The sequence below is a fragment of the Xyrauchen texanus genome, chromosome 21, assembly GCF_025860055.1.
Source record: "Xyrauchen texanus isolate HMW12.3.18 chromosome 21, RBS_HiC_50CHRs, whole genome shotgun sequence".
NCBI classification, from domain to species: domain Eukaryota; kingdom Metazoa; phylum Chordata; class Actinopteri; order Cypriniformes; family Catostomidae; genus Xyrauchen; species Xyrauchen texanus.
The window spans coordinates 25,391,705-25,416,035 of record NC_068296.1 but is presented as its reverse complement, the minus strand read 5'-3'; the positions used below and the strand labels follow the sequence as shown (position 1 = coordinate 25,416,035).

Below are 24,331 nucleotides of genomic sequence, written 5' to 3'. Positions count from 1 at the left end.
TATGGGCGCAGGCATCACGTGATGTCATCAAGTCGGATGATTGGCAGTATAGTAAACAAAAAAAACTTTAAACCTGCGTAAAGTGAAAGACAGAAACCGAGAAGAAAGGGAGAGAGAAAAAAAAAACTCCAAAAGAAACCAATTACGTCACACAGGGACGTAACAATGAATTATAAAATAAATTATTTTTACATTTTTCTTAAAATAAATAATGCAATGTCATTTTTATATTAAAGTGATATAATGAATGGTAAAATGTTTTCCTTGGGTAAAAAAACAGACCAGTGGGACATAAACAAGAAATCAAGTGGCTGTTACCCAAATTTATTTTTGTCAGTTCAATGGGCTTGCACTGCAAACACTACAAAAGGCTTACTGTGTGGGACACCCAGGAGACTAGGTTTGACTTTGAAAATTATTACCATAGGGACCTTATAAACATATTGTTTTAAAATAGATGTAATATGCTTGAATTTTTGCAAATATCACCAGCTCTGTATTCTGATGACAAGGAGCTGTTCTTTAAAAGGTTCTTTGTGGTTTACTTGGAAGTACAGGCTTTTGCTCTTGGTCTTTGAAATACTGATTATAGAATATGCACTCTCCAGGTAGACAAATGAAAAACAAGGAAATGAGCTGTGCTGTGAGAGCTAGTACAGTAATCTCTATGGGTAGCTTAACGTTTCACACTGTATAAAAGTTCACACTTTCACAAACAGTTGTTACAGAAATTATTTGCCAAAGTATCATGGAGTACAGGCAACTGGAAAAAGCCAAGCAATTGTGATTGTATGGTACAATCCTTTTTTGAATATTATGGATTTGATGCCACTATTTTGCCCATTACCACAGAGGTACCATTAAAAATCATGATAAACAACAGTTCTCCCCAAGCTTACAACCTAGAAATATGTAATTTCAATGGTTTATAGCTAATAGAAAATTGTATCATCCATTAAAAGGAATAAATAGATGGCATTGCTTTGCATTATTGGTTATCCTGTAAAAATGGCAAGCATATTTATCTGATCTTAGCTCGGCAGATGGTCTCATCTTACTTTCGATGAGATTCTAGGCGTCAGCTCACAATAAAAGAGTCACATGTAGTAAAATTCGTAAAGCTCATTGATTTCTGAAAAATTTAATCAATGTGAGATATTAGTTAGAAAGAAGAATTAGGCCAAGAAGCTGCATTGCATCTTATAATTAAAGAAGACAACACTCTGTACACGCATTTTGTATTGTACAATATTTTATTTTATTTTCTAAAATTTATTTATTTCAATATTGATCGAATGGGGGTAAAAAAAAAAGATGAAATGATTTAAATGTTTTCTGAAACACAAAATAAAAGACCTGCAAGATTAGGTTAATTTCATGTGTATAATAAAGTATTTGTGGTAAGTGGTTGTGTATTGCTAATTGTGAATTTCAACTTCATTAAGTATTTTTTGTCACATCCTATGCATGGATACGTGCACTTAGTACATTCAGTTATCACTTATAGAGAATATGAAAACATAAAAGGGGTATAACAACATAAAAACCTCAAGATTACAGATCATTTAGAGATCCTGAAGAAATCTGCTCATCTAATGTGGATTAATGTATAATTTTGGCTACTACATTTTTAAAACTTTGCGTTTGATAAGCGGCTATTTTTTAACGTTACTTTCAGAGGGCACTGTATTTGCACATTTAATAACTCTTTAGATCTTCTTTTTATGTTTTTAACTTCACTGGGTCTCTGCTGCCATTTAGTGGATAAACTCAGAAATACAACTACTTAACCATTTATGGTATGTCCTGTATTATGTTGATTGAATATTTGAAAGAACGTAATAACATTAGAATATTTTGTATTTATTTTATTATTATTTATACATTTCGTACATAAAATAGCTCCAATAATAAAAATAAATAAATATTTTTCTAAAGAATTACTGAAAGGTAGCCTACTTACACAAGTAGGTAGCCTAATACACAAGCTGATTGAAAACTGCATACATCTTAATGCATTATCTGTAAAATCCAGTTTTATTTTATTTATTTATTTATACATATTAATGATGTGTATTATTTATTGATTTATTTATTCTTAAATACAAATATACTACAATAACACATCTAAATAAATATATAATTATGTTTTCAAATTCCCAATGTGAAAATGCATTACTGTTCTTTTCAGAAAAGTGGCAATATTGCATCAATTCAGATATTCCCAATTTACAGTAAAATTAAATTAGACTAAATTAATTTGTCAACAACAGCAACCTATATTTTGTCATGGTCCTGCCAGTCTGGGTTTTTGTCTGAAAGGACCATGATATTATCGTCCCATGTCTGTCTTGTGTTTCGTTGTCTGTCTTTGTGTGGGCGCATGGTTTTGGTTGTATTCCCTGCTGTGCTCTCTTCAGTCTGTCTTGTTTCATGTCTGGAGTATGGCGTCTGGATCCTGACATCCTGTCTGGCGTTTGCCTTGCGATGCATGCTCAGGCTTCGTTTAGTGTGAGAATGCGTGGCATAGCTTTGTTTACCGTTGCTACGCATTCTCTCATCTTGTTTGTCTGTTGGCATGGGTGTATATTGCCTCATTGTTCTGGTGATGTGCGCTCATGCCATTCAGGTATTTTGTTGACTTGTGAGACCACGTGGCTTTGTTTTGTTTCTGTATCGCTGCGTGTCTCTATGTCTTACGTCGTACCCCACCTCCTTGTTTGTTTATTATTAGTTAATTTGCCTCACCGTGTGGGGATATGCCCTAGAGATTTTGTCATTGTCCTTGGGTCTGGGATATAATCAGATCTGCCTAATTGATCGTTTTTGGGCAGGTCTGAATGAACCTATTAGACCTTGTGTCACAGGATCGTATGAGGATGAGTCCTTTCTCGAGGCAGTCAGGCAAGCCCTTAAAAGGGGGGAGGTTATCATAGACAGTACCTCAGGAGACTTCAGGAGTCTTCCCAGCCTCATCCCAACCCAACGATGATGGCACTCCCCACAAAGAAGTGGACACATCAGCCGAGCCCACTGCTGCTGACCGGAAGGAGGAGGAGGCTGTCACAGCAGAAGTATTTCCCTCCGCCTGGAAGAGGAGGAGGAGGGAGTCCACTCCCCTGCCACTCTCAGCGGCAACGAGCCAGTGCCCACTCCTGCCACGGCCAACGAGCCGGTTCTTGAAGCCTTGTCCGTCCCAGAGTCGGCGTCTGAAGCCTCATCCATCCCAGAGTCTGCGTTTGAAGCCTCGTCTGTCCCAGAGTCACCGCCTGAAGCCTGGCATGACGGGCACTCCCACAGTAGTCCTCCCACTAACCGGAAGAGGAGGAGGAGAAGGGCTCCTGTTCTCCAGTCAAGGCCACTCCCCAGTTGCTGCCGGCATTCATGGCCACGGACGCCATTCCCCTGTCACGGCAAGTGCCAGAGACTTCTATGGCTCCACCCCCTGAGCCGTTCCCTCCTGACCCCTATCAAGCAGCCGCCACCCAGTCCTCTGACCCATCTGCCCTGAGGCCTCCTCCCAGGCCGCAAGACCCCGCCTCTGCCTTAAGGCCTCTTCCCAAGCAGATAGACCCCACCTTTGCCTTAAGGCCTCTTCCCAGGCTAATAGACCCAACTTTGCCCTGAGGCCTCCCCCCAGGCCGACGGACCCACCCCTTTCCTTGAGTTCCCTCTCTGGTTTCTCTCCCTTTCTGTTGTGTTTTATGTTTTATGTTAGTGCTCATTTTGTCTGTCTTGTGTATTGTTTGATGTTCCCGTTTTAGGACACCGGGAGGGGGTACTGTTACGGTCCTATCAGTCTGGGTTTTGTTTGACAGGACCATGGCATTATCCTCCCATGTCTGTCTTGTGTTTCATTGTATGTCTTTGTGTGGGCACATGGTTTCGGTTGTATTACCTGTCGTGCACTCTTCGGTCTATCTTGTTTCATGTCAGGAATATGGTGTCTGGGTCCTGACTTCCTGTCTGGTTCGGTTTCGGTCAGTGTTGGGCTCTGGACACTTGTGCTCATGTCTGTCTGTTATTGACATGGGTCAATCTTGCTTATGTCAACTTGACAGCAAGCACTTGCGTCAGTAGTTTATGTCTGTCTCTCGTGAACACAGGTACGCATTGCGCACCTGGCTCACAAGCTGTCTTCATGTTGTGCTGAGGGTGTTTTGTTGTCTTGTGAGAGCGTGTGGCTTTGTTTTATGGGGTTTGCTGTATTATAAAAACATACTGTAAATTTCAAAACACAAAGCTTCCTTCCCACTGCACAAAGAGCATTTGTTGAAACCAAGCTGCCAAAATGATTTGTGTTCTACGTCTTCCAAATTGTGATGTGTCATGTGTATTTTGTTGATTCATGTTTTTCATGTCTTTTATTTTGAAAAGCTTAGTTCCAGTTTCATGTCATTTGATTCCTGTTGCCCTCCATGTTCTTGTGTCTTGTTTTCATTGAGTTATTTGTTTTTTTGTTATTTTATTTTCAGTTCTGTCTGTTCATTGGTTCCCTTGTCATTGTTTTACACCATGTCTTAGTATTTAAGCCTCGTGTTTTTCTTTGTGCATTGTCAAGTATTTAATGTGAATGTAACTTTGTTGTTTTAGTCAAGTCATGTCAAGCCATAGTCAAATCTAGTCATGTTATGTTTATATCAGGTCTCAAGCTTAGGTAAGTTTAATGCCCCAGCCTGCACCATGCCATGTTACAGCAATGCCCCAGCCTGCTCCATGCCATGTCACAGCAACGCTTCAGCCTGATCCATGCTATGTCACAGCCATGCCTGAGCCTGCTCCATGCCAGGTCACTGCCATGCCTGAATCTGCTCCATGCTATGTCATAACCACATCTGAGCTATTGGACCTGGAGATGGTTCCCTCCCTTGTACCCACCCTTAGTTCTCCTGATCAGGCAAGGGGAACTTTCGATCCTCCGACTCCACCTAGACTCTCTGAGCCCTGGACTCCGCCTTGGCCTGTTAATCCTTCGACATAACCTCGGCTATACGTTCCCTCAGCTCCACTGTGGTTCTTCAGCCTGTTGGCTTTAACGGGGTCCCTCGACCCTCCAGCTCTGTCTTGGTCAGTCAGTCACCTGGCTCCGCCATTGGCTCCGATCCTGTGGCTGCACCTCGTCCCTCCGATCCATCAGCTCCACTGAGGACCTCCTTCCCTACGGTCCTCAGTCCCACCGGCTCCGCCCTCAGTCTTCCAATCACCCAGCTCCACCTTACTCCTCCGAGCCTCCAGCACCACCTTCGTCCTCCCTTCCATCAGCTCCACCCTGGTCCTTCGAGTCTTCTGCTACTCTACGGGCACCAAGTTCCACGATCTCATCCTTCAAGTCTATCATGACTCTGCTTTCCATGGCTCCGAACCCTCAAGTCTCTCAGGGCCCCACCTTCCATTGACTCTGCCATGTCCCATGCCCCACGCCATGCCATCCCAAGCCATGCCTCAAGGTACCTTATCACTTCTGTAGCCTGCCCAGCATCAGTGAGCTGTGATATTGCAAGAAGAGAGCAGGTCAGTCAAGAGCAGAGAGCCAATCATAACAGTGGAAGTATACTTTCAAGTCTTAAAGGAGCACTCGGTAATTCGGTAAAAAATACCTTTTGTCAAATTCTGTATATCTCCTTACAGTCTGTTAGCTGTCTATTCGGTGGGTGGACTGAAAAACAAATCTATTATTTGTACACAGCCAGGCTGTGGGACAAAATGGGACAAAAACAAAGTGGAGCAGACCGATCCACACAACACTACACCAGGCAATCAGCAACCGGGCGTGCGCATGCACAGGATGTGGTGGGGTGGGCATGAGCAAGGTGGACATTCATGAGAAGAGCAACGGCAAATATGGCTGATGCGAACTTTCTAAACTCAAAGGAGGACAAATGGCTGAGAAACAAACCTTTTATTTTGACACCAGTCACCCCCTTACATATTACTCAGATAGCTTGCTGACGATAATGGAATGTTGGTCAAATACAAGCTATTATCAAGGCGTGAAAATGTACAACATGCATCAAATGTTTGCTAATATACATAAACGTATATTACTGAAACAGCAAGCACTAACAATTAGCTGTATTTAGAAAAATTCACAAAAACTGTCATTCCAGAAAACATCCTCATAGGAATGAATGAGTAACTATAGTAACATGGATTTGCTAAACCACGCACGCCCCCCAGGGTATGATGCTGTAGCAGGTTTTAGTAGGAAGGAAGCGGGAGCCGGGGTTGCAGTCCACATTAGTGTGATTTTACTCTCCAAGTTTAACTCAAAAAGGTGCTTTTCAGCAAGTCTTTTCACAGCTTCACCAATAACAGTCAGAACAATACTAACTCTTTTAATCTGTCAAAAAGTTGATAACGCCATCCTAACTGTATCTGTTATGCTGCTTTTCAAAAGAAAGTCGCGATCATACTAAATTACCTTAATCATTACTAAGCACAATTTTTAAATGTAAAATTATATCTAAAATAGTCACCAAAAATCTTATATACATCATTTTTATCTTAGAAATTACAGAAGTGTGGTGACCCACAGACTTCTTCTCCAAAGATCCATCAGGTAAACTCACGGCTTTCACAAGGATATCTGTGGGTTTGTTGATCTGTTGGGTAATATTTTATTCTCGCCACAAGCAAACTGCGATCGCCATGTTCACATATGCCTAAATTGCAGTAGTGGTGTTAACCACCACGCAAACTGCTTAATTGCTTGGGGCCCCGGACAGACGACAAATCCTGCTGGGGTGATGTGCTGTTCTGTGTTCATGTGCAGATATGTTGTTTGAAGTTCTGCAGGTTCATCTATTCGTGCTATTCCAAACATTTAAACATTTAAATACGCAACGCAGTATCACAGAAATGGAGGTGACTGCATTTCACCAGATTTGTAATGAGGAAGACTGTAAACTGTGAAAAAGGCTACATACTAGCACTACAGTGCACTATCATTCAAAGCCCCATGTGAAGATAGATAGGTAAGTCAACATGACAGAAATACCTTATTACTATTGTATAAAACAAGCCCTCAAAATAATGAGCAATTTCAGCATCATATAGCAGTAAACTTGACTAGACAATAATAAATAATATTCAGCTAGATTGAAAAATAGAAGTGTGTTAAGTCGCACAGCTTGCACAGTCACAAAAATGTTTTGTAAAAATATAAGTAGGTGAACTGTAACGCTGAGGAAGAAATCAAGAGAGCTGGATCTAGGTGCGGCTATGGATTTTATGAAAAATAAACAAGTATGAAATAAAACATCCACAATGGGAAAACAAGATCAGGAACAGGAACAGGAACAGGAACAGGAACAGGAACAGGAACAGGAACAGGAACAGGAACAGGAACAGGAACAACAAAGGGTACTGGTCAAACACGGGTAGTGTAAACACATACAACAACTGACCAAGAACAAGCAAACAACAGGGCATTATATACACAATGGATAATGACATAATGAAACACAAGTGAGGACAATGAAAGACAGCTGGCAGTGATGAGGGCAGGGAATTATGGGAAGTGTAGTCCAGGAACAGATGACAGGGGAGAAACACACTTACAGTTGATGCGCTGAGCAGCCATTTTGCAGCCAGTCAGAACTCTGACTTGAGGGGGCATTTCAGTTAAAAGTTCCTACTGTGGACTCCGAATTTCCGACTTCCGAGTACAAATGGAATGCACCATAAAGCCCCCGGTTGGACAGTTGCTTGGGGCCTCAAATTGTAACCCTGCCTAATTGAATCGAACTAATGCTGCATTAAACTCGGAAAGTCGGGTTTTCCAACTTCCTACTGGGAAAAGTGCAATTATATTTGGCACCCAGGAAGATAAACAATATAGGTGATAAACATTCACTTGTATTAAATAATATTTATAAATGAGTCAAAGTTCCTCCATTGCATGATATTAAAGCATGTTTAACAAACGTTATCTGAGTAGTAGGTGTTCAAAACATGGTTAGTTACACTCTCTTTTGATAATCGTGCACCTGACGTACAAATGCTAGCATTGCAGATTGTTTCTGAATTGGGTTGCTAGGAGACATCTAGTGACAGTCAAGCACCTACTCAGCTAACGGGAACATTGCAGCTTTGTTTCCTTAAACGTCATCTTACGAGCATCTTTCATTGGCAAGAAAACACAGTTTCACAATGAACAAGACACCCTATGCCTTTGGGCATCATACATTTTGTCGCAGTTAACTAATTGACATTTTAAAAACATGTCTATGCACGAAAGTCAGAACTTGAAACGACATTTAATGCTCAAGCAAGCCTCATTTTAACTGCAGCATGACTGTTTGTGAAATTAACATCTCCCAAACAGACATTCAAAAATCATAATTTTTCATATGAATCTACAAAGGAGGTCTATAATACCTGGAAAAATAAAAAAATCTAATAATATTTGTGAATTAAATGTTGCTTGCAATACATTTTGTTTCATCAGGGTACATGGTAATGCTGCGTTCCATTCAAGTTGGATGTGGGATATTCCTACTTAATATCTCCGACCATAAATGCATTACATTCCCTGAAATTCGGAAGATGACGTTTAAGGAAACAAAACTGCAATGCTCCCGTTAGCTTTGACTCTCATTAGAGATGTCTCTTAGCAACCCAACTGATAAACAATGCTGCAGCGCTAGCATTTGTGCTTCAGGTGTACGATTATCAAAAGACATTATAATGTTTTATACACCTGTTTCTGCAAGTTTAATATCAAGTAATGTAGTTATAAGTTGTAATTCTGACTTGATGCATTCCATTCCACTTTTCCTTCTAGGAAGTTGGAAAATCCGGCTTTCCTAGTTGAATGGAATGCAGCAGTACTGCTCAAAACTTGATCTGACACTGAACACTCAAGCAGCCTAATTTACACTTAGAAAACTCCTGATGTTGCAATAACAATGCAAAAAGCACTTACCAATTTACTTGACGTGAAAATCAGTCCTAATTTCCTGTTTAATAAATGACTCAATCACAAGATCATGCAGAACATCCATAAGGATCTCTTTCTCAATGGTGATAGCGGCAGTGATGACAGCCGAATCGTCAGACAGCTTGATCTTATGCTTTTCGCTCTTGAATTACGTACATCACTAAAAGCATGACTGCGTCACTCAAGGCCAGCTAGAAGGCCTCGGCTGGGACATATCCTAAAGATCACATCCGAATCTGAATCTGACAATCTGACTTTAGTCGCTCATTCATGTGCACTGTTGAGAGATTCTGTGGAAATTCTGAAGCTCTGAGGGGGTGGAGCTCAAACTCACGCTGCTTTGGCTAATGAGCCTGGCTTTGGACATGTGATTTGTGAAACAGCTGTCACACTTTGCTTGTAAGCATCAAGAATACTTTCTGACTGGATAAAAATTTAGTTTTTCTCTATTTGTTTGTAGATTAATTAAGAGTGAAAAGTGATTAAAAATACATGGGCAAAAAGGTGATTGAGAATTTAAGGATGAAAAATATTTATTTATTTGGCATGTTACGCCAGCAGAGATGGCTTTGCTGGCCCTTAGAATTCGCAATTGGTCATTGTATTGCATTTATGTGTCACATATTCCCTGTTGTCTTTTGTTTTTGTGCTTTTATGTTGAAGTTCTTGTTTAGTTCCTGTTAGGTTTTTGTAGTTCTTTGTAGTTTCATTTTATGATTGGTTTTCCCCTGATTGTTTCTCATTCCCTGATTGTTTCCCCAGGTGTTCCTTTTTTTCCCTTGTGTATTTAAGCCCTTGTTTCCCTCAGTTTATTTGTCAGTTCTTTCATGTTTTGTTGTGCTTGGTTCCTGTGGTTTTCTTTATTCTGAGTTTTCGTGTTTATTTTAATAAAGCTGCACTTAGATCCTCATTCTTTGCCTGCCTTGTCATATTATGGTTGGAGATCTATGGGATAGTTTTGTTTCATATTAACATACAAATGGAAAGAGATTTACAAATAAAAGATTGGTTCACAAATAAATGTAAGGAGTTTCACAAAATGTTAATTAATGTATGTAAATAAATGATTTACAAATATATATTTTTAACTCACAAACACAAGTCTGTCCAGCATTCATTGGTGAATTTTGCGCATTTATTTGTGGATCGCTTCCTATGCATTTGCGGATCGCTACACGATTTGTCAATTTTGAAACAAATCTAGCTTCAAGATGTGCACACAAATCTACAAATAGGTGGACTCCACACATCGTCTTCTCAAGCCAATCAGATAACAGCTACATTACTCGAACCAGTCGTAGCATGTTCTATCTATAATCAATCACGCTTCATTTTACTATCAGGGCGGGACCAGAGTCACAGCTCTCATGAGCATGGAAAGCTCCTAGGCCACAACATTTTAAGGAAATGGACTTCATCAGAGGAATACTGTGAATTAAGGTTTTCTTTCGATTACAAACGTGTAGTGTCTTGTTAAATGTTGACAGCTGAAAATTGCCCATTTGTAGAGTGTCTTGATCATTAGCTTTATATCTAACCTGACTCACTGTATGAGTGTGCTATTTTAATTTTAACTAAGTTTCTTGACTGAAATGTGTCGTCAAAGCCTTTAATCTTAATGTCACATGGCAGATACAAACAGACACACTGCTAGACACTACAGAAGATTAATAGTACAGATAGTGTCTTTATAAAACATGAATCATATTAGATGATCTTAGGAGCACAAACCATATATGAATACCCTATATTACACAGTGAACAAAATCTGCTATGCCAAAATGTTTGGATCTGCCTTGACGACACATTTCAGTCAAGAAACTTGGTTATAATAGCACACTCATACAGTCAGTCAGGTTAGATATAAAGCTAATGATCAAGACACTACAAATGGGCAATTTTCAGCTGTCAACATTTAACAAGACACTACACATGTTTATTACTGGGAGAAAATGATACAAACCTTAAATCACAGTATTCCTCTGATGGCAACAGTTTCTTAGAGTTTGTGGACTTGGAGCTTTCCATGCTCATGAGAGTTGTGACTATGGTCCCGCCCTGATAGTAAAAAGAAGTGTGATTGGTTTAAGAAAGAACATGCTACGATTGGTCCGAGTAATGTAGGTTATGTAGGTAATGTAGAGTAACGCAGCATAAGGGAGAAAGCGCAAAAGGTTTTTAAACAAATACTCAAAATGAACTAGGCGTGAAAACGTCCTAAAAGTTTGGGAGACCATTCCTGAAAAAAAATAAATGAATAAAATAAGTATATGGAAATTAAAGTTGCCGTAAGCGATTTTATCCTTTCTACTTCCCCTAGGCTGATAAGCCATGCCCCCTCTTACCAAAACTCCAAAGATACCAAAATGCTTTATTGTGAGCAAAATCGATTGGTAAACACAACAGTAGTAAAAAAGCGCTGTCAACTGACAACTGTTATGAACATCATGGCAAAAAATATGCTTCAATAATTCGCTGCAACTACTGTACAATGATTGACAGGCAGAAAGCTTCATTGTCCGCAGACACATTTTAGTTTGCTGTTTACATATAGTGATGTCACAGAGACTGCTGAAACATCTCATGACAGTAATTTCAGTCCACCTGAGTGTAAATCAAACTATTTCTCACTTCTGTAATAACTTTTTTGCTAATTTTTGTAAATCCAACTATTGTGCTTTTATTCCTGTGTAAAGTGTAAATTCAATTAGTGCTCTAGAAAAAGATTTTTGTGATCAGGATATACTCTTAGAAGAGGTAGCTGATGCTATAAAACATCTCAAAAGTAACAAGTCACCTGGAAATGATGGCATTACAGCAGAATTCTATAAACAATTCTCAGATATTATTGCCCCTTTTCTTTTGAAAGTATTTATTGAATGCATTCAAAACCACAAACTTCCTATCAGTATGACTCAAGGAATAATTTCTCTCATTCCTAAACAGAACAAAGATTTGCTTTTTATTGACAATTGGCGCCCAATAAGTTTATTAAATAATGATTATAAGATTTTGGGTAACATACTTTCCAAAAGAATTAAAAATGTGCTTGATTCTATAATAGATGAGGCTCAATCTGGATTCATAAATGATATTTCAAATAATATTCGTCTAGTTTTAGATGTTTTAGATTATTCTAGCCTAGTTTCTGATGATGGTTTTCTTCTTTTTTTAGATTTTTATAAAGCTTTCGACACTTTGGAGCATACATTTATTTTTCAGTGTCTTGAAAATTTTGGATTTGGAGATTTCTTCTGTGCCATAAAAACTTTATACACAAATGGCAGTAGCTCTGTTTTCCTAAAACATGGTCCACCATTTTGAAATTTCAAGGGGAATTAGGGAGGGCTGCCCCATTTCACCTCACCTTTTCTTTCCTTGCTGCTCAGCTTCTTTGTACTCACATAAAAACTAGCAATCTGAAAGGAGTAGCTATTGCTGAAGGAGAGGTGATCATCAGTCAGCTTGCTGATGACACCACCCTCTTTCCTAGGGATGCTGTGCAGATCCCTTTGGCAGTAAATTTGATTGAGTTTTTCTCCAAAGCCTTGGGCCTGCATTTAAATATTCAAAAATGTGAGCTTTTGGCCATAAAAAATTGCAGTGACCACATTATTCATAATATTCCTGTGAAAGACAAGGTTTGTTATTTAGGAGTTCATATAGTGATGGACCAAAAAGAAAGATGTATTTTTAATTTTCAACCCCTTTCGGATAAAATTCAGAAGAGATTTAACCAGTGGCTACAAAGAGATCTCTCTTTGAGAGGTAGGGTTCTTCTTACAAAGGCTGAAGGCCTCTCAATGCTTATTTATGCTGCTCAATTTGTTCAAGGTTCTGAAAACACTGAAATCAATCTTTACCAAAGATGGGTAAAGTTATTAACCAGGTACTCTTTAATTTTCTGTGGAAAGATTATATTCATTATATTAGAAAATCCGTTGTAATGAACATTAATGAAAAGGGTGGTCTTAATCTTTGGGATTTTAGTACATTCAATTGTACCTTTAAAATTAATTGGTTGAAACAGTTTAGAAAGAACCCAGGGTCTTTATGGAACTTTATTCCCAATTATATTTTTTCTCAGTTTGGTGGCCTAGATTTCCTTTTGTTATGTAACTACAAAATTAAAAAATTACCTGCAACATTATCTGCTTTTCATAAACAGGCACTTTTGGCTTGGTCTTTGATAATCAAGCACAATTTTTCACACCATAAATATTTTATTTTGAATAACTGTAATATTTTATACAAGAATAAATCTATATTTTTTCAGAATTGGTTTGATAAAAATATTTTGTTAGTCAGTCAATTAATCAATTCTCAAGGGTTGTTGTTTTCATATAAGGAATTTCTAGATCATTTTCAGTTTCCTGTTCTCCCAAAGAATTTGCAATAGTGATGGGATCAATCCCATCAGGTGTTTTATTGAGAGATGTTAAATCTCTACTTCCAGTCTCTTTGAGTTTGGTTAATAACCCTGTTGGTAAATTGTGTTTTGCTTCACCCTACAAAAATAATAATAGATCAGTCTGTTCATTATTCCAGCAGGAAATGTTTATTTTACCACCTGTAACTGCTTACTAAAAAAGTGTGGATTCTTCCACATATCTTCATTTTAACCAATAAAGTAATAGAAATTTCTTTTAAAATAATTCATAAGTGCTACCCTGCAAACCACTACTTAAGAAAAGTTCAAAAAGGATCTTTCCTCCAGTTGCTCTTTTTGTGTCAACTCTGTAGATCATCTTTTTTGCTTTTGTCCCTTTACTAAAATGTTCTGGCAAGATGTTTTAGGATTTATTAGGAATTAAATTCTTAATGAATATGTGTTGTATTGGAAGGATGTGGTTCTAGGCTTTGTTGATTATGATCAATCTAAAAAAGGTAATTTTTATGTAATTAATCTGATCTTGTTACTCACCATGTTCCACATTCATAAATCTAAATATCTAAATGCTAAACCTCTCTTTCTTGTTTTTATGAAAGAACTTAAAAAATACCTAATTTCAATTAAATTCTCTGAGAACAGAAAAGCCTTAAAAACATCTGTTTGCAATACTTTTCCTTTTTTCAATGTCATGTAATTCTAATAATTTGTTAATATGTTAAATTTATATTATGTGCACCCCCAGCTTTTAATTTATTTATTTTTTTAATGTATTTTGTTGTTGATTGTTACTTTTTACTGTACTGTTTTGAGCATCAATACAAATTAATATTAAAAAAAAGACAGTAATTTCAGTCATTTATTTTGGGGAGAATGAACATTTTATTGCATACCCTTTTGAAAAAAATCGCATACAACACCAATATTTAAATAATAAATACATAAATAAACAATTAATTAATACAATTCTAAATTAACTGTAGACAATGAGGTTCACATTATAGCGGAAAATTACTGCCAACCAGCCCCGACAAAATTAGATCGAGTTCCTGTATGACGTCAAGCAGTCAGTCAGGAGGTGGCTCGTGCACCACATTTTTTACACTCAGTGAGTTGCAATCTCTCTGAACGGTTGCCGTCTAAATACCCGAAGAACTCATCTATTTATTTATTTTGGCCCGTTTCTCTCTATAGAAGAACAAAACCAAAAACAAACCTGAGGTTGTCTTAGTAAAGGTAAGTCTTCTTGTCTTTAACATGAGGTAAAATGGCTGCTAAAATGTGTGCGTGACTGCATAAAATGGCGTCGTTACAGAACAAAACACCTGGAATCGTTTTCTGTTGCTATTGCCGATAATATAATCAATTGATATAAATTTCTGGCAGAAGACTGCTTTGTATTTGCCTGATGCGGTCTCTCACCGTGTCCCGAAACATATGAGATGTTATGTGTAACAAAATATAGCATGCTAAATGGCTGTTACGCCAAAGCTATAAACCTACATCAGGGGAACAACTTATATCTAAACGGTTATTTCGATTTAACTGGACATTGTTTGTACATTTGCTTTCATTTAGACATTGACAGGTTTTCAAAAGTACAAAAAGTGAAATGTATCAGCCTGCCTTTGTCACCCCTGTTATTGTTCGCAGCGGTCTGGCGCTGAACCCCCCATATTGCTATTTGCACTTCTGGTTAGATGCTAACAGTATTTCATTTTGTTCTGTACTTGTAATCTGCTCAATGGCAATACAGTTGAATCTAATCTAAAGGTTCATCCTCTCTTTCATAAAAGGAGGAAAAACGTTGGACTGACCAAATAGTAAAAAACAAAATGCTAATATTCTACCGTTTTCTCTGCTAATGAGTGATGTTTTATCTTAAGAGACAGATTAAATTCGTAAATGAGTAATCAAACTAGAATATCCAGTTCCCTGTATTTGGGTGTCTGAAATACACTGTAATTTCTTAACATGACAATGAAATTTTCTCATGTTTCCTTATATTTCTTAATCTAATTTTCATCCCTCCTACAGTTCGGATTTCCCCACCCCGCCCTTTGATTATTATTCTTTTGAAGATTCTTTGTTGTCAAGCCGCCAAAGTGGAGAGTGTGATTGCAGAAGGGGGTGCTTCTCGTTTCAGGTGTGTTGAAATCACATGCATTGGCCAAATCTTTTGTCTACCAATCTTTCTCATTTAGTTAACCGTCAATGGAGGAGAAAGGCACAAGACTTTCTTTTGTTTTCATCTTTTTAGCATGCTGTTTCTGTTGTGTGTCTGAATAAGGATATCTAAAAGTGTTAGGCCTCAATAGGCCTACTATTGAGTATAATTACTTTTATTGAAATATATAATAATATTTTTCAGCAACAGACTACATTTTGAGGCACTTGAATTAAATTGGACTGTCCCAATGTTAAAGCTTTTCAACTCAAGACAGTCTTGTGTTGGCCTACTCATGTTAACCCCTAATTACTGGCATTGTGAAATGACTGGCATTTCTCTCTATTGCACACTGGTTCAGTTGCGTTTTAGACCAGAGCATCTGCGTTGATGCTGCACCAATCGGAGTGGACAGTTCAATCGATTTAACTTAACTCATGACTGAGGGGTAAAACATTTGCCTGACTTTTAAGAGGATATGTTTAGTGTGATATTGAAATTATTGATCATATTTGAGCATCGTAGCAATCAATCTACAAGATGCATTTACTCCTAAGAGTTGTTCGGATCATGTGTTTTCAATGAAGTAGAACTATTGAGAAATTTGAGAACTTTGAAGCGATTTGTGACTGAGGAATTTACTTTCTTTTGCTTATTTCTTAATCTTATTTACTAGGGCTGTGAATTTAATCGCAGTAAAATAATAAGAGCATGTTCCATTTTTAAATTGCAACAAGTTGCAATTTTACTTGATTCAGAATTTTTTTTTAGTTCGCAATTCTGATTGGTGCACATCTTTGCACACTGACCAGATCAGAATGTGGTGCACTAAAAAGGTACCAGTGAGAAAACGGAACAGAAATTGGGAAGGTGAATAGAGAAACATAAATGCACAAAGAAATAACCAACACTTTCATCAAATTTATGCAAAGACTATTTTCCCCTCCTGAAATGCATTTTTTAACACCTAAATGCATTTACGTGTAAGGAACTACATTTGCCAAAATCGCAATATAAAAAAAAAATAGTGTATGTGTGTATATATATATATATATATATATATATATATATATATATATATATATATAATATTAGGGCTGCACAATTAATCGAAATAAAATCGAAACCACGATATGAAGGATTATTAAATTGCAAAGGGCTGGGAATTAAATAAATAAATAGTCTGTTCCCTTCAGAATGTATTTGCTCTGTCCAGTCTATATTAAGTTAGAGCATTATTACAGTGTTTTCAGAGCGGTTCTGTACTCCACAACTCCCTCTCATGCTTAAGAGTAACAGAAGTGTTCAGAGTTCGGGTCCGTTTGCCTACGTGCGCTAAACGCTTTATTTACACTAAACTGGTGCGTCCTGCGTGAAGCGTTTTTTTTTATTATTATCTGCGGTAGCAGCATCTCAGTCTCTGCAAGAAACAGGTATCATAATAATATCACGAATACAAGATGGGGTGTAATTCAAACATCTTTACAGCATTAACAGCAACACCTGTAGAGTCCAGAAACATCTCTTCAGTCTCCTGTCATTTGTTTACCTCACGAGAGAGCGTGTCGCCCTTATTACACTCCCCACGGAAACTATCTTATGTAGAGTAAAGAATAGTTTGTATAAGCCTACTAGTTTTTAAGGCCTAGAATAAAGAGTAACATTTATATTTTGTGTATACTGAATTAATCAATCAACATTATTTTTGACAGCAACAACTAGGCAACAACTATGGTTTTACCAACAGGGAAATTCAGTTAACAGGGACATTGAGCAGAAAGATTACATATATCCAGTTTTGACAGAGCTGCTGATAAAAAGTTACATGATCAGCAACGATTGATGAGATGAAAAGAAAATTGGAGATCAGTATCGGATATTAAAATCCTGATTGGAGCATCCCTAATATTCAAGTTGACTGTTTCAAAAACTAATGATGATGATTAGTGGGCTGAGACCCTATCACAAAATTGACAAAAACAGGTACACAGTGGATGGCAACATTTGAATACGAAGAAGACTTTGTTTCACAGTTTAGGAAGGAATTGTCATTTGTTTTTGTTTTTTTAGCTACCACAGAATGCAGTAGACTGGCATGTCTTAATTTCAATATTAGGTCAAAAATGGCAAAAAAGGAACTGCTTTCGCTAGAAACTTGTCAGTCAGTAATTGTTTTGAGGGTTGAAGTCTATACAATGCTTTAAATTGCCTAAAAAACTGAAGATTTCATACAAAGGTGTACACTACATGTTCACAAGTTGGCCACTATGGCAAGTGCTACAGGGTGAAATGGGAGTATCTGGACAAACTGACAGCTAGAATGCCAAGGATCTGCAAAGCTGTTATTGCTGCACATGGAGGATTTTTTTGATGATAACTCTTTGTAGTTTATAAAGTTCTGAACATTGTTTTCAAATTATTCAAATTTATTTTTTTAATTAATTTTCTGACTATACATTGTGATCAGTTTGAATGCCACTTTGAGTAAAAGTACCAATTTCTGTGAGAGCAAAATCTGTACTTCATTCCAATCTTATATATCCATATCCACAGGTCGATTAGTTAATTTAGTTTTTCTGTCAAACTGTCTTTTTAAACTGTTTTCCCTCTTCCCCCATAACCATAACAAATTGGATTAGTGTTAGTCATTTAAGCATTCTGAAGCTGCATTCTAATCACATTTTGTTTTATTATTCTAGTGCTTCTTCGGGCGGAGGAGGAGGTAGGGGTGCAACTCAGCACTATACCAAGACTCTCGGTAACGGGTAAGTCGCGACTTCCGGCAAAATGTGTAGATCAGTACAGCTTTAATATTATACCATCCAACCACTTTGTTTCTCTTTAGCGAGTACCTGGGGAAAACCCCAGGGCTTAGCGTTCAGAGATGGGTTCCTTCACGAAGCACTAGACGAGATGTCAACTCCAATGAAAAAGAACAACATGATGCAATATTTAGGAAAGTAAGAGGGTGAGTGTCTTTGGAGAACATGAATATTTGAGCTGTTACTCCTTGTCCTTCAAGTCTCATGAGCATGCTTTTGTGGTGCATCAGCTGATGTTTTCAAGTTCAAATAAGCACAAATGTTTTTAAATGCAAAATAGTCTTTATTTTAACCTGTGTGAGATGTTCATTCTTTGCTTTTGCATCTCTCTTTCAGCATACTTAATAAACTGACCCCTGAGAAGTTTGATAAGCTATGCCTTGAGCTTCTCAATGTGGGCGTAGACTCTAAACCTGTCCTCAAAGGTGTCATCTTGCTGGTAAGATGCATGTGTGGAATTCAAGTGTCGTGCCATAAGTTCCTTTTCCACATACAGTCCCAATACTTTCCCCTTAGGAACTTTCTAGATTAGAACACTAAAAAGGAACTTGACATCCCTGGAGACTTTTCCCTCTTGCATACGCGCACACTAAAGTAGGCCCGGTAGTGACGTCATGTAGTGTCGACCACTTTTCTTTGCACGCACGATTCAACCGAAACAAAATCCATGCCAATGGAGGATGTCTGTAGCAGAGAAACACATTTTGTTAGGGCTGTTTTACACAAACAGTGTCTTTAGGTTACAGTCTTAACACTGGGCCTTCGACATGTGCGATGCTGCGTCCCTGAAGTCGCATTGAGAGGAGAGATGAGATGCTCAGCCTATGTTAGTTTAATTCAGAGGTGATTATCCCTATGCCATATTCCCTTCTAAGTCTTGACCTTCCACTGTGAGCGCTTTGTAATGCAGAAAGTTGTGGAGCTCAAAAATAACTTAAACAGCACTGATGTTATAAACTTCCATTGCAGAAATCATATGGCAGCTCTGCTTAACCCTCACACTCACATATGTGAAACATGCAATACTCTTTGGATACTTTGTTGGTTTTATGTTGTTTCTGTGTAAGGCATTGGAAAATTTGTGCAATCCTCGGAGTAGCAGCTACAAGTTTGTTTACTCATGGTGGCTTCATCGCTTTGTTCGTCTTGCGTGTTTAACCAATCAAAGGTTGCAGCACCTCCCACTATCCCTCTACACTAGAAGTCTGCGTTCCCGCTGTACTCCCATGGGACCCAATCAGATTTCATGCGACATGGGATTACATTTCTGAATTGAAGGCGGTGATGGACCATCCATGTGTTGTGTGCAGGTGGTCATAAAAGAGCCTAAAAAAAATCAGATGTGGATATATTTTTATATTAGGCTATTAATTCATGAATCCAAAAAACTAAACAATATTTATTTTAAAATAAATGTATTTTTGATAACCATAAACAAAATCCAATATAAAAGATATTTAGAGCAGGCCATAGTTAACCGTGTTTTACAAGAATAGCAGAGCAAAGCGTGGACACACTGTCACCAAAGGATGTGAAACTGGTATTTGAAAATGGTCAACTTATGTATTAAGAAACCAACCTCAGGCAAGTCAGATGGGCATCAAGTCACGCGTCATTGATAATAGCAATAAGAGAAAAATAAAATGTTTTTTGCGTAATCGTGTCTATTTGTATGGCTTTTGCCCTATGTGGAAAACAGTAAAGAAAGAAAATCGGGGGAAAAATCATTGCGAACAGAGAGGGGGTGAACATGGAGTAAAATTCAGCGGGAGCATTCTGGTGTGGGATAGAAAGTTGCAGGAGCGGTATGGAAAAAGCAGTCCCACGTAAACCAACTCTACGCCACCAAATGTACCTATCCTGGAGTAGAAGCCAAAAAAAGTCTATTATAGTTCCTTGTGTATAAAACAACAGAGTAGTAGTTCTGATTAAAAGTACCTAAAATGGGCTTTAGATGCTGCAGTGGGAAAGGACCATTAGTTGCTGACTGTTGTGGTTTAATAACTTTTATCTTGTCTCATAATAATATATAGATTGTAGACAAAGCCCTAGAAGAGCCCAAATACAGCTCACTCTATGCTCAGCTATGTCTGCGTTTGGCAGAGGATGCACCAAACTTTGATGGCCCTACACCTGAAATCCAGTCATCTCAAAAGCAGAGCACAGTGAGTACTCATGCATGTCATTGTGAAATATTATCTTGGCTACATTTCACTGGGCTCGTTAAATGTGTGTGCATTCTCCTAAAACAAATCCTTATTTGCTGAACTCACTGAATGAAAATTCATGATTACAATGAATTACGGTCATAACAGAGAAAAAAATAGCACACTTAAGTTGAGCTTGCTGATTCTTGCATACTACAATAAAGCATGCCTGTTTTGTTTTAAAAAAAAGTTTTTTTTAATTATAAAGCATGTACTTTTCATTTTGCACATTTATGTATTGGTTTCTTCTTGTACCACGTGTGTTTGCAGACCTTCAGAAGACTTCTAATTTCCAAGCTTCAAGATGAATTTGAAAATCGCACCAAAAATGTTGACAGTGAGTAATTTTCCCTCCTGCGTGTTTTGTACTTTATGGCAAAGATTTTGTGGGATGTTTCTAACATTTCAAATGTGCCTTTTCATTTAGTCTACGACAAACAAGACAACCCTCTTACCTCTGAGGAGGAGGAGCAGCGTTCCATTGCCAAGTTCAAGATGCTTGGCAATATCAAATTTATTGGAGAACTTGGAAAACTTGACCTCATCCATGAATCTATCCTTCATAAGTGCATCAAAACAGTATGTGATCAAGTATTCATACCCTCTATTGGTTCCACTCCACTATGAACACATTTGCATGCACTTAAAGCGGTTTATTACAGGATTTTAGCAGAAAGGGCATTCATAATTGTCATGAAACGAGAATGCCTGTTTCCTTATGCCACTTAAGGTATTAAGTGGTTTAACACACTCTGGTTTCTCCTCAAGAACGCAGCTTAATGTTATAATTTATACACATAAATGGCATTTGCATGAACGGAATGGATAACAAATGTCATAGAATGGAGCCTAGCAACAATTCTGCAATTTTGCCGAGTACATTGGGAAAAGCACATACACCAATCAGCCACAAAATTAAAACCACCTGCATAATATTGTCTAGGTCCCACTCGTGCTGCCAAAACAGTGCCATCTATGCTATACTTCTCACCACAGTTGTACAGAGCGGTTATCTGAGTTACAGTAGACTTAATCAGTTTGACCGGTTTTGCCATTCTCTGTTGACCACTCTCATCAAGGCACTACTGTTTTTTTTGTTTTTGGCACCATTCTAAGTAAAGTCTAGAGAAATTTGTTTGAATCCCAGGTGATCAGCACCAACTATCATGCCACAGTCCAAATCACTTGGATACAATTTTTTTCCCCATTCTGGTGGTTGATGTGAACATTAACTAAAGCTCCTGACATAAATCTGCATCAGCTGGGTGCAGTTTAAATCCCCCACCCCCCCTTAGATTGGACACTTCGTGCAGCTCATTGAAGAGAAGCTGACCACACAGAGAAATGACAGTTTCTGAGTTTATTATTTTTCATTACCTGCTTCGTTGTTATTTAAACGTTAATAAAGCTATAATGCATTAAATATAACTGCAATAAAGCTGTAACGCCGAGGTGTTTCCTTTAAAGATGCTCAACATGCAAGTTTTTCTTCAGCAGCTCCACTTATTTCACCTCGAGAGTGCTTCTGTATTTACTTTGTATTATTCCCTCATACTTTGCAATCTACATCATCTGAAGCTGTTTGGAATGTTTAGAGTGTATTTGGACTGTGAGCTATATTCTTCCTCTCCTCAGTCAGGTGCAAGCTGCAGTGCTGTCTCACGCATCATCATTAGAGTTTCATATGATCTCATGTTACGTTAAATGAGATCAAGCGGCTGTTCGGCGACTAAAAAAGTTTCAGTAAAACGCTTATACTGTGTATGATAACCAGAACACTTTATCGCAATAACCCGCTTTCTCCCAATAAGGCACTTTCTTGTGTCCATGTAAATGATTTGTATTTGACTTAACTAGTGGTGAGACAGTGATTTTGATGAGTCTCATTCACTACACTTTCTGTTTTTCATTTGCCTCCTAGCTTTTGGAGAAAAAGAAGAGGATCCAGCTCAAGGACATGGGAGAGGATCTGGAGTGTCTCTGTCAGATAATGAGGACTGTGGGGCCCAGACTCGACCATGACAAAGCCAAGGTACCACCTGACTGATGAGCCATAGAGCTGTTCAGACATGACCTTAATTTGTAGGCGAACCCAGAAGTCTAATTCGCCATGGGTTCTCAGGATTTTCCTATGGGTTTTTATAATGGTGTTTTTAAACTTGTGTAAAATAAGGTCTGTGGTAAACGTTACTTGACTATACGTGGACATTTTGTTCTACAACATAAATTAGTCATACCTCAAATGTGAATTTTGTAGCCACCGTGAGTTAAATTATTTTTATGTAATTCAATACGGCTTTAAATTTCACGTTTGCAGTATGACTATGTAATATATGTTGTAGAACAAAACGTCCACATATTGTCAAGTAATGTTTACTACAGACCTTATTTAACACAAGTTTAAAACACCATTATAAAAACTAGATCTGTTGGAAAAAATTGTTTCAGCGATTCATACACAAAGTTCAGTTTAAATCACGGCAGAGCAGTGGTGCACGCCAAAGATAGATGTGGAAACAAAGACACAAGTGCATACACTAAAGTCATGTGCACAAACATGACTGTTTGCAGACCAGCTGTATCAAACACATGACCATTTGTGCCCGAATGAAACTACTGACATTCTTTCACAAACCCACGCACAAAGGGAGAGTTTATTCGTGATAAGCCAACAAACAACATGAAAGACAAGCTTGCACTCATAATTGCGCTGATTTGCACACAACGGGGGAAAACGCAGAAGAAAATGATGAGTCAGTGGTTCGGGCGAAGTTGATGTTTTCATTTAAAAATTTGTTTTTGGACTACAAGCTGAACGGCTCTTTTAAGGATCACTGTAGTATTTAAAGATGCTATCAATTGAAACGGCCAATTTCATTCTTTGCCCAGTATATTAAATCAAGTTGCAGTTAAAACACTTTAGAGCACATAATTACATCAGTTGAATCACTGTCTTGCAATGTTATATCTTGATGGACTGCCTATGTATAGGTGTTAATATGATATTGAAGGATTGTAAGAATTGAATTTAATCATAAACCAGCTGTACTCTTGAATTTTCTGCCTCTTGCTGCCACATTTCCAACATGGTCTTGTAGCTGGAAATTGGCCTTGTGTTTGAAACAGCCCAAAATGATATGTCACTGTGATAATAGAAGAAAATTTCACTTATCTTTGGTACCTTTTTCGGACTGGTTTTCTTGAATGAGTAAAAGCCTAGTCTGAGATGACCGTATTGCCCTGGGGTAGTTTTAAGGGGATAATGCAGCCTTTGAGAAGCTTTTTGTGCGATTTCAAACCATTTGAATTGACTTGCTGTGGGCTCTTTAAAACAGTGTTTCCTAACCTGTTTTGCATGGCTGAATTTCAAACATTACAAGTAAACTCGCTACTAAGACAGACAGAAAACATGGATGAGTTCTTGAAAAGTAAAATTTTTGACAATGGTTAGCCTATGTGGGATAGCGGTGTGCTGTAGAATTTTTTTAGGTGTAAAAAGTGTGCCGTGGCAGAAATAAGGGAAACACTGCTTTAAAACATGATCTGTCTCATTTACTGCTGCCTCCCACAGTCTTTAATGGATCAATACTTTGGCCGAATGCGATCCTTAATGAACAACAAGGATTTGCCTGCAAGGATTCGTTTCCTACTGCAGGATACTGTGGAGCTGAGAGAGAACAATTGGGTTCCTCGCAAAGCTTTTATTGACAACGGACCAAAGACGATTAACCAGATTCGTCAAGATGCAGTGAAGGTGTGTGTGTGTGTGTGTGTGTGTGTGTGTGTGTGTGTGTGTGTGTGTGT

The 24,331-nt window shown here is 38.0% G+C and overlaps 1 protein-coding gene across 1 annotated transcript in view; it reads left to right on the top strand.

Moving 5' to 3' along the window:
• Positions 1–4,699: 4,699 nt before the first annotated feature.
• LOC127661480 (eukaryotic translation initiation factor 4 gamma 2-like) overlaps positions 4,700–24,331 on the top strand; it is a 32,180-nt gene continuing 12,548 nt past the window's right edge. The window contains exons 1-11 of the mRNA XM_052152218.1: positions 4,700–4,897; positions 5,023–5,272; positions 15,369–15,477; positions 18,198–18,263; positions 18,344–18,466; positions 18,657–18,759; positions 20,354–20,485; positions 20,798–20,864; positions 20,955–21,106; positions 22,449–22,559; positions 24,099–24,281. Of these exons, the coding sequence (XP_052008178.1) occupies positions 4,700–4,897; positions 5,023–5,272; positions 15,369–15,477; positions 18,198–18,263; positions 18,344–18,466; positions 18,657–18,759; positions 20,354–20,485; positions 20,798–20,864; positions 20,955–21,106; positions 22,449–22,559; positions 24,099–24,281 (1,494 nt within the window). The remainder of the gene's footprint in view (positions 4,898–5,022; positions 5,273–15,368; positions 15,478–18,197; positions 18,264–18,343; positions 18,467–18,656; positions 18,760–20,353; positions 20,486–20,797; positions 20,865–20,954; positions 21,107–22,448; positions 22,560–24,098; positions 24,282–24,331) is intronic.